Genomic DNA, 12,507 nt, shown 5'->3' with positions numbered 1-12,507 from the left:
AGGCTGCTTTTGCTTATTTTGTTTGGGAACATAATCTGTCAGTATTACCTCTCCAAGATCCGAGTTGTGTCCAAGTACACAATATTTTTAGTTTTTCTTTTTTTAGTTTAGGTTTTACTAAAACAAAAAGTTGTTGTTGTTGTTTTTTTTAATATAATAGCAGGATGGCTGATTTAAGAAGTTCATAAGAGGTAAAACAACTTTGCTGTGTTAACTTACAGCGCGTTTAAGCTAGGTTTCATATTTGTCTAAAATCGACTTTTTATTTTTTATTTTATTTTCACTCCTAGTTTTAATTTGCTTTTAGTTCCCTGAGATAACCTGTCTCAGTGCTACCCTCCATTGGCGGTTTCTATGTAAAAAAAAATATCTTTGGTTACCCTTGACTACACTACCCATAGTGCACCATGGTATGCGTCCGTTACTGTGATTGGTCCAGGTTGGTTAGAGACGTTGTTGAACTGCAGGTCGGGGAGAAAGAGCAAACAGGGGACCTCGGAGTTGTCAAATGGTTGAACTATGGCTGCTGCTGTTAGCATGTGCTGCCGTCTGTTTGACAGAAACGGCGCTTTGACACGTGTTAGGAAACTGTTTGCACGGCGCGTGAACAGAAGCATCGCGCGGAGCTGTTCCGGTGCTACGCACGAGGAAAATGAACTTGAACTCACAGACTCGACTATAGCTGGTTCCAACTTCAAAACCAGCGCAACACAGGTAAGTCAACCTCCAAAACAGTAACACAAGCCGGGCCTGCAGCTAAGATTGTCCTGTCTGTGTTGAGTCGCAGGCTGGGTGAAACCTTTAAGGAGTAAAGGTGAGAAGCTGGTTCAGTTTATAACCTCATTGTTCAGGGCCCAGGAAACACTAAACTAAGGAATAAATATTAAACCAAATGGTTATCCATTATGACAGCGTGGCTGTGATATAAAAGGGGGTCATGGGGTGTATTTTTGGCGTGATTGTGAGAACCAATCACAGGGGGGAAACAACACCTCACCTGCCTTACGTTTGTCATTGCTTTGTAGTTTTACATACTTGATATAATGTGATAAGATAGATGTGATAGCCAGCATGTTGCAAGTAGGAAAAGAATTGTTATAAACTAATAAAAACACTGATTATTGAAAAGCATAACTACTAGAACCACCATAAAGAGATTAAGAGTTGCAAATGTCTATCTGAGGTATATATAGTCACAGTCACTGTATGATCGCCAGCACGCTGATTTCTAATCTTTTGTTGAGATTTTGTTCTAGGCTGTCAGCGTACAGTCTAAACTGTGATGCAAACAGATGATAAAACTCTAACATGATGCTTTTTCTGAATCAGTCCTTCGCAGGCATTAGTTCAGCAGGTGTTTCTGGAAGTCCATTACACGAGTTGGTTGAGATTAAAAGTAATTTTTTCTATTTGGATTGAAGTTGTGCTTTAGATGATACAGATTTTGAATCTTTTGGAGATCTTTTGGACCGTTTGGAGGCCCAAAGTATAAACAGTTTAAGAGGGTGTTATTGAGATAGAGAGACTACTTCTTTAAAATATTGTTTCTACCTCATACATATATACTCTATCCATGTGCTTGATAATCAGAGATGATTAACAGAGCAAGCATGCTCCTGAATGTCCTGTAGTCAAATAACAGAGTACCATTCATTGTTCATCTTCTTGCTGTGTCTCTCTGGCTTGCAGGTGCATATTACATCAGTGACTATAATAATTAAGATAGGGCAATAATAGGGAAAAATTGACTAAAGTGTGCATAAGTGGCTTTTATATGAAGATTTTTACCTTAAGAAATACAATGAAGGGACTTGGGAAGGTCTAAAAAGATCAGTGCAGTTAAATGATCAGCCTGTTGATTAACAGAGTGTCTCCAAGCAACTGCTGAGTCACTGGTTTGCTTTTATACTGGTAACTTTTGACATAACCGCAGGTGCTCATGAGTGATGGGCAAAGGTCAGGAGCTGGGACACAGATTTGGCTTCAGCTGACATTATTGTGTCTCTGGCATGATGGGACTCAGAGGGGCTGTTGTGTTTGATTCAAAATAAGACTGCAGTGATGCCAGGGTATATAGTTTGATCGGTGTCTTTTCCCGGTTCTTTTCCTCCCCAGAAGAGGCTCAGGGACGACAGCATACTCCCCTTTTCAGCGTTCTTGACTGACAACTTTGGCCGCAGGCACAACTACCTACGAATCTCCCTCACAGAGAAATGCAACTTCCGCTGTGAGTAAATGTTTATTTTCCGTGGTTCTTATCAAGAAACCATTGTTACATTCCCAGCCCACTAGTGGAGCAACATTGTTAGACCAAGTTAACCATCGTAATTAGTAAACCTTTCACAGAAGTGCACTAAAATGCCCAAATTCTGCTGACCTACTGGAGAAAGAAAAAGTTTTTCTTTCCTGCACAGAAGAGTTTTTGGTTTGTCCCCTTGTTCCCTTTTATTTCGTTGTGTTACTTCAGTATTTATCGTAGTAAAAGAAGGAATTCTCGCTAATGTAGACTAAAGTACATCTTTCATCTTTCTCATTTCTAGGTCAGTACTGCATGCCAGAGGAGGGGGTGAAGCTCACACCACGGAGCCAGCTGCTATCCACCTCTGAGGTGCTAACCCTGGCTCGCCTCTTCGTCCAAGAGGGGGTGGACAAAATCCGCCTCACTGGAGGGGAGCCGCTCATCAGACCTGATGTGCTCCATATTATCAGTAAGAAACAAGGAGAAAATGGTTTGTGCAGGCTTTTTTTTTTTTAATAATAAAACAACTTGGAAGCTGTTTTGAGTCATTTCACACTTTTTTAACACTTGGGATCAGCTTGTAGCAAACAAACTTGCTTTCTTCAGTTTACCGTATGACTAAAATGATGTAGTGACACTGTTTTCAGAGGAGCAAGTCAGCATTGGCAACCAGGCGATTGATGATTCATGTGCTAACCCTGCTGACTTGACTGCAGCTGAAGTGAAGAGAAGCAATTTTGCATGCATGCCTTCAGTTTAAGTGTTTCTGTGGAAGGGAAAATGATTTGTTACACCGCAGTTGTGTTTTTGGTCTAATGACGTATTATTACATCATTTGAATTTTACATCCTGATTTTAAATTAAGCTTTGTAAGTGAAGCCTCTGCAGCAAGAAAAAGCCTGTCGTGAAAGAATGAGGGTGTGTGGCAGGACTAGTGGGTCAGGTCTTTTTGGAAAGAGGACCATTGATTGCCACTAGCTGTGTGTGAGGCTCATGAGACTTCATGTATAACTTGGATTTGGTTGCACTAGTTATTTCAGGAAGCAAGAGGATCACTTGAAATAACGGAATATAATTTATTGAAGTGCGGAGTTTGACTAATAAATGATTTGCCGACATTGGTAGGAAGAAATACACAACAGTATTGCTGATGGAGATTAGAGTTGGAGACTTTGATGAGGCACATTGAGCATCCAGAATAAAGGTGGAGATGAGGAGGAGGCAGAGCACATGAATGAGAGTCTGAAATGACTGCACTGAGATCTAAAGCTCAAGGAACAGAGGCTGAATGGCTCACAGGAGGAGGGTGAAAAAGCTGCAGTGAAGCTGGTTGTGTTGTTTTTGTTGGCTCACAGAACCGCTGATGTGGCGTGTACAGTTATAAACAGGATCCACAAAGATCTACTGGTTACAAGTAATGGTAGTTGGCTAGGTTTACTGGATGGATTTAGTTGCATTGTGGTGCTGTGTGTGTTTGTGAGTTCACTCTGCATTATCTTTGCCTAATGTCAAAATGACCGGAGTAACTGTGCTAGTTATGGATAATAAAGACTTTAATAACCCATAAATTTATTTAAAGAAGTCTTTTTCATTGACAGGCGTTCAAGCAAGGAAACATAATTTCATAGTGGCACAATATGCTGCATAGTAACAGATAAAGATATCCACTTTACATGGCTAAAATTTTTGTTCTGTTATTATGCTTTAATGATTGATTTATGTATGGATAAACCCATCTGTTATAATATATAATATTTCAACCTAAAGGTAAAAGTTGACTCATTCCAGTCATCAGTTTTCACTCATTCTGTCTTGCTTTCCATTTCTACTCTACAGCTGAGCTCAGAAAGTTGGAGGGCCTCAAGACTATCGCCATGACAACCAATGGCATGAACTTGGCTCGGCTTTTGCCAAACCTTAAAGACGCTGGCTTGGACCTGATCAACATCAGCCTGGATTCATTAGTTCCTGCCAAATTTGAGTTTATTGTCAGACGGAAAGGTATGGAAGCGTCGTCAGTATATCAGTGTCAGCTGTGTGAGACATATGATCAAAACAACAATAGTGTGCGTAGATTGAGAGAGGGGAAAAAAGCGACATCACGAGGCTATAGCTGATTGACGCTGTAGTTTAGGAGTGTATAACCACAAAAGTGTCTTGTGTCAAAGCAGGAGGACAGATGGTCAGTGAGATATTTTCTAAATCCCTACGTCTTTAGAAAATATGAAGGAGATTGTGATCTGGTGATGGTGGAGGCCATTTGAGTATAATGAACTCATTGTGATGTTCAAGATTCCAGTTTTACATGATTTGAGCTTTGTGACGTGGTGTGTTATCCTGCTGGAAGCAGCGGTCAGAAGATGGGAGATATCACTGTCACTGTGGTGATAAAGTGATGGGTACTGAGCAACCGTACTCGGACAGGCTGTAGTGTTTAAATAATGCTCATTTGGTGCTAACTGGCCCAAAGTGTGCCCAGATGATTGGCTGATTGACTGACTTCAGATGAAATTAAACATATTTAATATTCTTCATGTGTGGCTAAAAACTCTCACTGTCTTTGTGTATGAAACTGTTCCTTTTGTTAGTGTTTCCCTAGTTCAGCTTTTTCTTCTAGTGTATGATAGGCATAAATCAGTGTAGTTTTTGTTGTGGGTCCATCCCACAAGCTTAGGGAAGAAGGCTGTAAGCTGTAAACACTGCAGGTGACAGCAGGGCAGAGCTATGGGTGGTTGGCTCGTGAAAGGCAGACACAGATGGACTAACTGAGATTAGGACATGAAGAAGAGCGGAGAAAAGAAAACTGGCTTTACAGCACCTGCCTTCTTGTGTTTGTAATAGAAGTTACTGTTGAAATCTTGTTTCTTTTCTTTATTCAGTACAAATTGCAGTTATGCAAACTGTAAATAAAACATAAACCTCATCCTACATAAAGATCCTGCCTTGATTTAATTGTTTTGAGCAAGTGAAAACAAATAATGACTCTGACCTTGACAGTCTGTTTTTTCAAAAGCTTGAGCTGCTGTGGAGGGATTACATGTTTGTATATCAGTGGTTTGTGGTGAATTACGGACATTAAAAGGTGGAGGAAAACAGACAAGGCCGAGCTTTTCGTGTGGAAGCACCACTCATTTCAGAAACCACAAAGCTTAGTTCTGATCTTTGTTTTTGTTGTATGATTCAGTGCATTTTTATTTCTCAAAACCTGCCTCCAATCACACACTATTCTCAACTTTAGTTGTAGTCTAATAACATACAATTTAAAGAAACTTTACTATTATTATTTATTAGTAGCATTACTAATGCACCTAATGTAAAATGTTAATCTTAGTCACATTTAATTTTCTACTTGCCTTTTCCAGGGTTTCACAAAGTAATGGAGGGCATTGAAAAGGCCATTGAATTGGGCTACAGTCCTGTGAAGGTATTTGTTCATTTTCATTCATTATTAAGTCTGTTATGGAAAATATCCCCACTACGATTCAATGTCTTCCTTTTTGTTACTGTTTAACATTTTTGCCGTTTATGTATAATTATTAAAATGGGTAAGATTTAATTGCAGTTTCACAGTTGCAGAAATGTAGCAAATTAAAATGCAGAGTGCCCCAAAACTCTCAGATAATCAGCTAATATCAGTGAGAGAAAACAATAAAATCATGGTTAGGAAAGGTGAGTGTGTTAGAGTGAAAGCCTGGAACTGGAGAACATCAAGGGGCCGAGGATGGATCCTTGGGGACCGGCATTTTTACTGATCTAAGATCAATCCTACGGTGGCCCAAAGAAGTCAAACGCATGGCAACCTAAGCCAACAGAAATGTTGCAAAAGCACACAAGGCATAAGAAAGTAGAAGAAAACGCAACAGAAGTTAAAACAATACATAACGGAAGTAGCAAACCGCTGCAAAAAACTCACATAAACCATGCGATTAGTGCATAATTGCATCTTTTTCTTCTTTAGAACACAGACAAATACTCTGCTTATTTTCAGTGCAGTCCCTCACATGGTTCGGTTTCTGCCACTTCTGCAGCTGTTCTGTCATGTTAATGTTTCCCCTAAATTACTTTCGCTGTGCTTTATTCAACTTGTCTTTATTTTTTTCTGCTTTCATAAATTTTCAAAAATGTGGTGAATTCATCCAGTCATTAACATCACTGGATGAATTGTCATGTATTTTTCATCAAAGTCTTATAAGGCTGTTATTATTGTGTTACATAATTAAATATTGGCCCACACATCTTCAGTAAGTCATTTTCTGTCGGTTGTTACATAACCAGCTTGTAATCGGTAATCAGTGGGCTATTGTTGTTCACTTCTCTCCGTAGATCAACTGCGTGGTCATGCGAGGCCTGAATGAGGATGAGCTGCTTGATTTTGCAGCACTGACAGAGAAGAAGCCTCTGGAGGTGCGCTTTATAGAGTACATGCCCTTCGATGGTAAGTACTCACGTCCCCTGAAGAGTTTAAAATGCTCGTGCAAACGTTTTAAACATCCATTGTTTAAACCCACACTGCCTGGTTCGTCTCCTCTCTGCAGGCAACAAGTGGAACTTTAAGAAGATGGTGAGCTACCAGGAGATGCTGGACCGCATCAGGCAGAAGTGGCCCGACCTGGAGATGCTTCAAGCTGGACAGACAGACACAGCCAAGGTCAGTGTCTCCAACTGTACTAAATTACTTTGGAGATGAAACACTGACAAAGATGGTTGATTAATTATTATATTTATACTGAAAAATAAAAAGTCATGTTTCTTGTGTTCCTCTGTTCATTTTCTCCGACACATCCGAGTCCCTCTGATCAAATAGACCTGCAGGATTTTTCTGTACTTCTGCTTAAAACGTCATCATATTATAACTCAAGTCCTAAAAAGCAAAAAAGAAGACAACCCAATTAAACACATTAAACTAAAACATCACAGTGTACAAAGTTTCAGGTGTCGGAGTCAAATCAAGAACTTTTTGTCACTGGTTGTAACATTTGAAAGTGTATTTCACACTTTTTTCCCTGTTTTGAAACAGACATTTAAAGTGCCAGGCTTCAAAGGTCAGCTGGGCTTCATCACCTCCATGTCTGACCATTTCTGTGGCTCCTGCAATCGTTTACGCATCACTGCAGACGGCAACCTAAAGGTAAAGCCGATAAAGCTTTAAAGCTGTTCATGAGGTCTGTTATTGTCCTATGGCACAAATGTCCATGTATGCATGTGTGCACTTATAGATGGGCGGAGCTTGTGGGAGGCAGGTTGTGGAGCAAAAAGGGTGGTTTGTGATTTGTTAATAAGTAACAGAATCTTTTGCTGTTACTTGAGTTTTTCATAATTTTGCTTTTATAAATTTTTCTTCACCTTCATGTATCAGTGTCCCTTTTTCTTCACCATTAAGGTCCTTTGATTCTCCTTCTGGTCATTCCCTTTGTTTTTGAGACAAAACTTTTAACTAATTAGCATCAACATACACTGAAGGTGTAGAGGAGGCTGCATACACTTCACTCTGAAACACTGATTTCAGTGGTTTGTGCCAAGCAACAGGATACAAGCACAACTACAGAGCTGTTGCAGGCGCTACGGTCAAAGTTCAGCAGAATGTAACTTTGACCACTGTGAACTATGGCGACTGCTTGTCTACCCAATAGGAAGATGGCACCTCTTTCTACTGGTAAGGTCAGCTACAGGCTATCTCTGCCTTCAGCTGAATATGGCAGAAGGTGGTATCTTCTATTGGCCACAGTCAGCTGCAGACCAAAGTAGAGGAAATGTTGATTATGATGCATTTGAATTCATTAAATTATACAACATTTGTTTGGGTTTGTATCGAGACCAATGTAATAGACTGAGTATTTGTTCACCTCTCACCTCTTTTATATCCCCACGTGTTATATTCCACTACAACATGTCATTGAATTTTGTATAATTTCTCCCTTAGTCTCTTTTGTCCTGATTTATTTCTGCTCTCTTTCTGTTTTATCTTCTCTTTCTTCTTCTCTCTTTCCCCTTACCCCAGAACCGGTCACAGCAGCGGATGGCTGCCTCTCCCTCACCCTGTTTAAAAGGAAGTTTTACCTTCCCGTCATCTCAAAAGTGCTTGTTCATAACAGATCACTTGATTGTTGGGGTTTTCTCTAAGAATACTGTCGAGTCTTTACCTTACAGAATAAAGCACGCTATTGCTGCTGTTAGCTTAATATAAATAAACCTGGATTGAAATGAATTTTAGTGGGTTATTGTTACGGCAATGAGCCTTAAGAGTGAGAATGCCTTTTTATATTTACGCAAATCCAAGTGTGCTAGGACTCGTGGATGATTGGTTACTGGGAGACCTGTGCCAGCCCTCTTCTATGCAGATTGAAGTGTGCCAGTCCACGCAGACGATTGGCTGCCTTGGGATTCCATGACACTCCAAGAGGAAATGACTGGCTGATTGTGTGCACTGCGGGTATAAAAGGCTGAAGAGCCTTTACACTATGGGGACTGCTGCTCAGAAGTTAACATACGTTGTCCCCTTTGTCTGCCTCTCTTTTGAGCTTTGTTTGTTAAACCTGGTATACAGCTGAACTTAGTTTTATTAGAGTTTTGTGATGCTAGCTTGCCTTGGTTAACCCTTAGCTTTTACTCTTGTCTTTTTTTTTCTTTATGTATTAATTGGTTGCACAATGGTCTGTTGAACAGCCCTGTCCGTTTTCTGTTTAAAGTTTGCAATAAAACCTTTTATTTTACTCGGTTTTCGTGTGGGGGCTTGTGTATGTTACTCCCCTCCTGTCGCCTAGCAGAGGGGGTCGTAACTGTTATTCTCCCACTATCTCTACAGATCTATTGTTAAGTTCTTAAGCAATTTTTGATATTAAAGTGAACTTTTTACACACAGACTCCAGGGAGCCATTTAGTTAATATCTGTTTAATGTCTAATCTTGGATTTGGACTGCATTGCATTTGTGAAAACAGCTTTTCACTCTTTCCTGTCCGTCTCCTCTCTCAGGTGTGTTTGTTTGGTAACTCCGAGGTCTCCCTCAGAGATGTCTTGCGCTCTGGCGCGTCCGATGAAGAGCTGCTGCAAATTATTGGTGCCGCTGTGGGCCGGAAGAAGAAACAGCATGCAGGTAGAAATCAATACATCATACAATTTTATGATTATGCACACAGATTGTTGTAATATTTGTAATTTATTCCTCTTTCTCTCTTCAGGCATGTTCAGTATCTCTCAGATGAAGAACAGGCCTATGATCCTCATTGGTGGGTGACACAGCTGTACGTACAAAGACCTCTTTTGTGTTTCTTTAATGTTTTGTATTAGGATTGGAACAAATCCACATCCATGCACTTCCCTTCTTAAAGATCAGGGAATATTGAATCAAAAAGTTCAGCTATGGCTGAACGTCACACTGGCTGCAACCACTTCTACAACACTAGTAGGCAGCCCAGCAAAGTAGTTATGTCAGTATTCTTGACTCATTTATTTTATTTTTTTCCAAATGTTTTCCAGCAGGTACCACATCTCAGACGTTCCTGCCAAAGCTACAAGACAGCAAGAGGGCTTTCCCCATTAGTTCCCAGCTTAAAAATGACACGTTCCTCTCTCCAGCAACAACTCATCATTTAGGCAGCAGGAAAGTTTTGAATAGAGAGGATTGTTTGTGCCTTTCAGACTCCACTAACTTAACACAGGAAGCCAGTGTTTGCTGCTCTGGAACCTTAATGAGTGGGGGTACCCATGTTAAGATGCATATCAACACAGAAAAAACTAACCACAATGAAGTAGCATCCCTTCCCTCTGCAGAGATTGATAATAATCACATTAGTTGTCACACTAAGACTGAATGTTTCAGAACACGCACAAATGTCACAAGCTATGTTAATGAAGTCGGTCTCAGGAACGCACAAGCCCTGAGTCCTAATGTTCTGACGAGCCACGTGCCAAGGACCCCAGGAGCACCTGTTTTTTGCACACTGCTGATAGATGCCAAAATAAATCAGAGAAACCACCCTGTTAGATTCTGCCACAGTCAAAATTCCAGCGAGGACGCCAGTTTTAAACAGTCTGAGAGCGACCAGACAACAGATCTCAAAGCTCAGCTGACACATACGGACGCCCAGGGCCGAGCCACCATGGTGGATGTCGGGGGGAAACTTCCCACATGTCGAACAGCCATAGCTTGCGCCACCGTTAGCTTAGGCCCCATCGCCTTCCGCCTGCTTCGAGATAACCAGCTGGCCAAGGGCGACGCCTTGACTGTGGCGCAGTTGGCTGGCATCATGGCTTCGAAGCAGACCTCCACCCTCATCCCCCTCTGCCACCCTTTACCCTTAGACCACACCTCTGTCACATTTCACCTCGATGAGCTTCTTCATGCCGTCATCATCACAGCGACATGTCGCACCACGGGCAGGACGGGAGTGGAGATGGAGGCTCTGACCGCCGCTTCTGTAACAGCGCTCACCGTCTACGATATGTGCAAGGCGGTGAGCCATGACATCATCATCACGGATATAAAACTGGTCAGTAAGACAGGCGGGAAAAAGGACTTTCATCGTCATTCAAAACAGGAAGAATGAGAACAAAGACTGCACTATGGTTTTCCACAAATTAAACTTTGTGCCATCAATGAAAAACTCATCCTGTTGGGCAGTTATCCCTCGTAGTCTGAATCATTTTGTCTAATATGTAATTTACTGAAGTTTTATCAATATTTTCAGTGTCATAATTCCTGTTTTTCCCTCTAGAAGGTGCACAAGTATTACATTTATAGTCCTCCCTGGAGGTTTTTGGAGTGAAGAAGAAACTGATTGCAGATGGCACTGATGATGTGCTTTTAAATTTGAAAGAATTTAATTTATGAAACTTGAAAACTGAACAAGAACAAAAGAACAGAGCAGCAAACGTTTCAGTGCATATTCCTGTCAGTCCCATACTCGCTTGCTCTTTTTCTTAACTTGCTTTTTATTGCAGTGACTAACACTACCACTATGATTGTTTTAACCTTGCATTTTTTTTTTTTAGATAATTAGGATATGAAATTTTAGTTTTGATGTTTTTCTGCCTACCTCTGTAGTACACTGCAAACTAGATTTGTACTACATGAAAGTAGAGGATGGTAGTAAAATAAACTGATCAAATGACTGATAACACAAATAACGCAGTACGTTAACCCATTATTTGTCAGTATGTTGTTTAGGTCTGTGTTCCTGTAACTTCCCTCCACTTTTGTGCTGTCTGTACCAGCCGTTTTCTTTTGTTTTTGAAGATTATTATGATTTTCATTGGTTGCATTAACTGTGCATTCACTTCACATCATCACACATCTCTTTTTTTTTTAAATGAATTATGGCATGTTTTGTGTTCATTTCCCCCTCAGAGAATGGCAGTATTCTCCAGTTACATCATAACGTTCGTGCACTGGATATAACAATGACTAATGTGTGACTTCACAGGATTGTTCCACTCTGGTTACAACACACAGCTTGTTCCACTATGTTTTTCAGGTTATTAAAGAAACACTAAAAGGGACAGTCCTGGTATTTTTGGCCTCGAAGTCTTATGTTTCACAGCTTGTAAAATTAATGCCTTACTACTTATTATTGCAGGTTTAGAAGGACAAACTGAAATGTAGGAATCTTGGTTTTCTGACTGCATAGATATCAAAGCTCATCTTGTACATGGCTTGGTAGCCAATCTTGGGTTGACTTGTCGTCCTGGCTCCCTCTTGCCGTAGCATGTATGTCAATCTGTTGCTAGTCTCTAGCTCATTCCCTTCTTCCGAATGTTGGAACGCTCCAGCTACAATCACTGTGGATAAAAATTCCATCATCCTATTCATGTAGCAGCTCGCTATTTTCATCTCTTGCCCACCGAGTCTCTGGTTCCTCAACACCTGACGTGGACCGCAGGTGAGAATCAAACCTGCAACGCCTATCCCAAAGGCATGTAGTCTTACCGCTACACTATCCAGCTGCTTTTATTTCTGTTTTTATTTCTGTTTATTCATATATACATATATATATATATATATATATATATATTGTAACAGGGAGAGTGTATGAAATAAGATCTGCCTAAATAAAATTGCATATGTTACATTAAAAATAGAAAAGATGTGTGATAAAGGTAGGCCTAGCCTGCCTCCAAACAGCTGAGAAAGAGGGAAGACAAAATTGACACAACACACAGACAAGAGAGTATAGTAGTGTAGAGATTAGAGTAGTGGTTAGACTACACGTCTTTGGAGCAGAAGATCGCAAGTTTGATTCCCCCCTGGGGTGTCTCTATCCAATAAGGGTCC

The 12,507-nt window shown here is 40.6% G+C and overlaps 1 protein-coding gene across 4 annotated transcripts; it reads left to right on the top strand.

The window, feature by feature from the left end:
• Positions 1-445: 445 nt before the first annotated feature.
• mocs1 (molybdenum cofactor synthesis 1) lies at positions 446-12,148 on the top strand. 4 transcript variants are annotated; one of them, XM_063499559.1, is made up of 11 exons: positions 446-714; positions 2,116-2,227; positions 2,541-2,708; positions 4,076-4,240; positions 5,602-5,663; positions 6,563-6,674; positions 6,775-6,887; positions 7,257-7,367; positions 9,210-9,330; positions 9,416-9,463; positions 9,717-12,148. In XM_063499559.1, exons 1-11 carry the CDS (start codon positions 520-522, stop codon positions 10,781-10,783), a joined length of 2,274 nt encoding a protein of 757 aa, XP_063355629.1. In that variant the 5' UTR covers positions 446-519; the 3' UTR covers positions 10,784-12,148. The 4 variants fall into 4 exon arrangements, with proteins under 4 accessions (XP_063355629.1, XP_063355628.1, XP_063355631.1 ...); XM_063499558.1 differs by having other exon boundaries at positions 9,714-12,148; XM_063499561.1 differs by having other exon boundaries at positions 9,416-9,478; positions 9,717-9,826.
• The last annotated feature ends 359 nt before the right edge of the window (positions 12,149-12,507 follow it).

The sequence above is a fragment of the Pelmatolapia mariae genome, linkage group LG16_19, assembly GCF_036321145.2.
Source record: "Pelmatolapia mariae isolate MD_Pm_ZW linkage group LG16_19, Pm_UMD_F_2, whole genome shotgun sequence".
NCBI classification, from domain to species: domain Eukaryota; kingdom Metazoa; phylum Chordata; class Actinopteri; order Cichliformes; family Cichlidae; genus Pelmatolapia; species Pelmatolapia mariae.
Note: the sequence above shows the minus strand (reverse complement) of the source record. Positions and strands in the feature narration are given on the sequence as shown.

Bases quoted from the DNA above. Each gene is read 5' to 3' on its own strand.
- mocs1 (XM_063499558.1), top strand. From the start codon at position 520: ATGGCTGCTGCTGTTAGCATGTGCTGCCGTCTGTTTGACAGAAACGGC. The intron at 2,228-2,540 runs GTGAGTAAATGT...TCTCATTTCTAG, and splicing joins AGAGAAATGCAACTTCCGCT to GTCAGTACTGCATGCCAGAG. The intron at 7,368-9,209 runs GTAAAGCCGATA...CTCCTCTCTCAG, and splicing joins CTGCAGACGGCAACCTAAAG to GTGTGTTTGTTTGGTAACTC.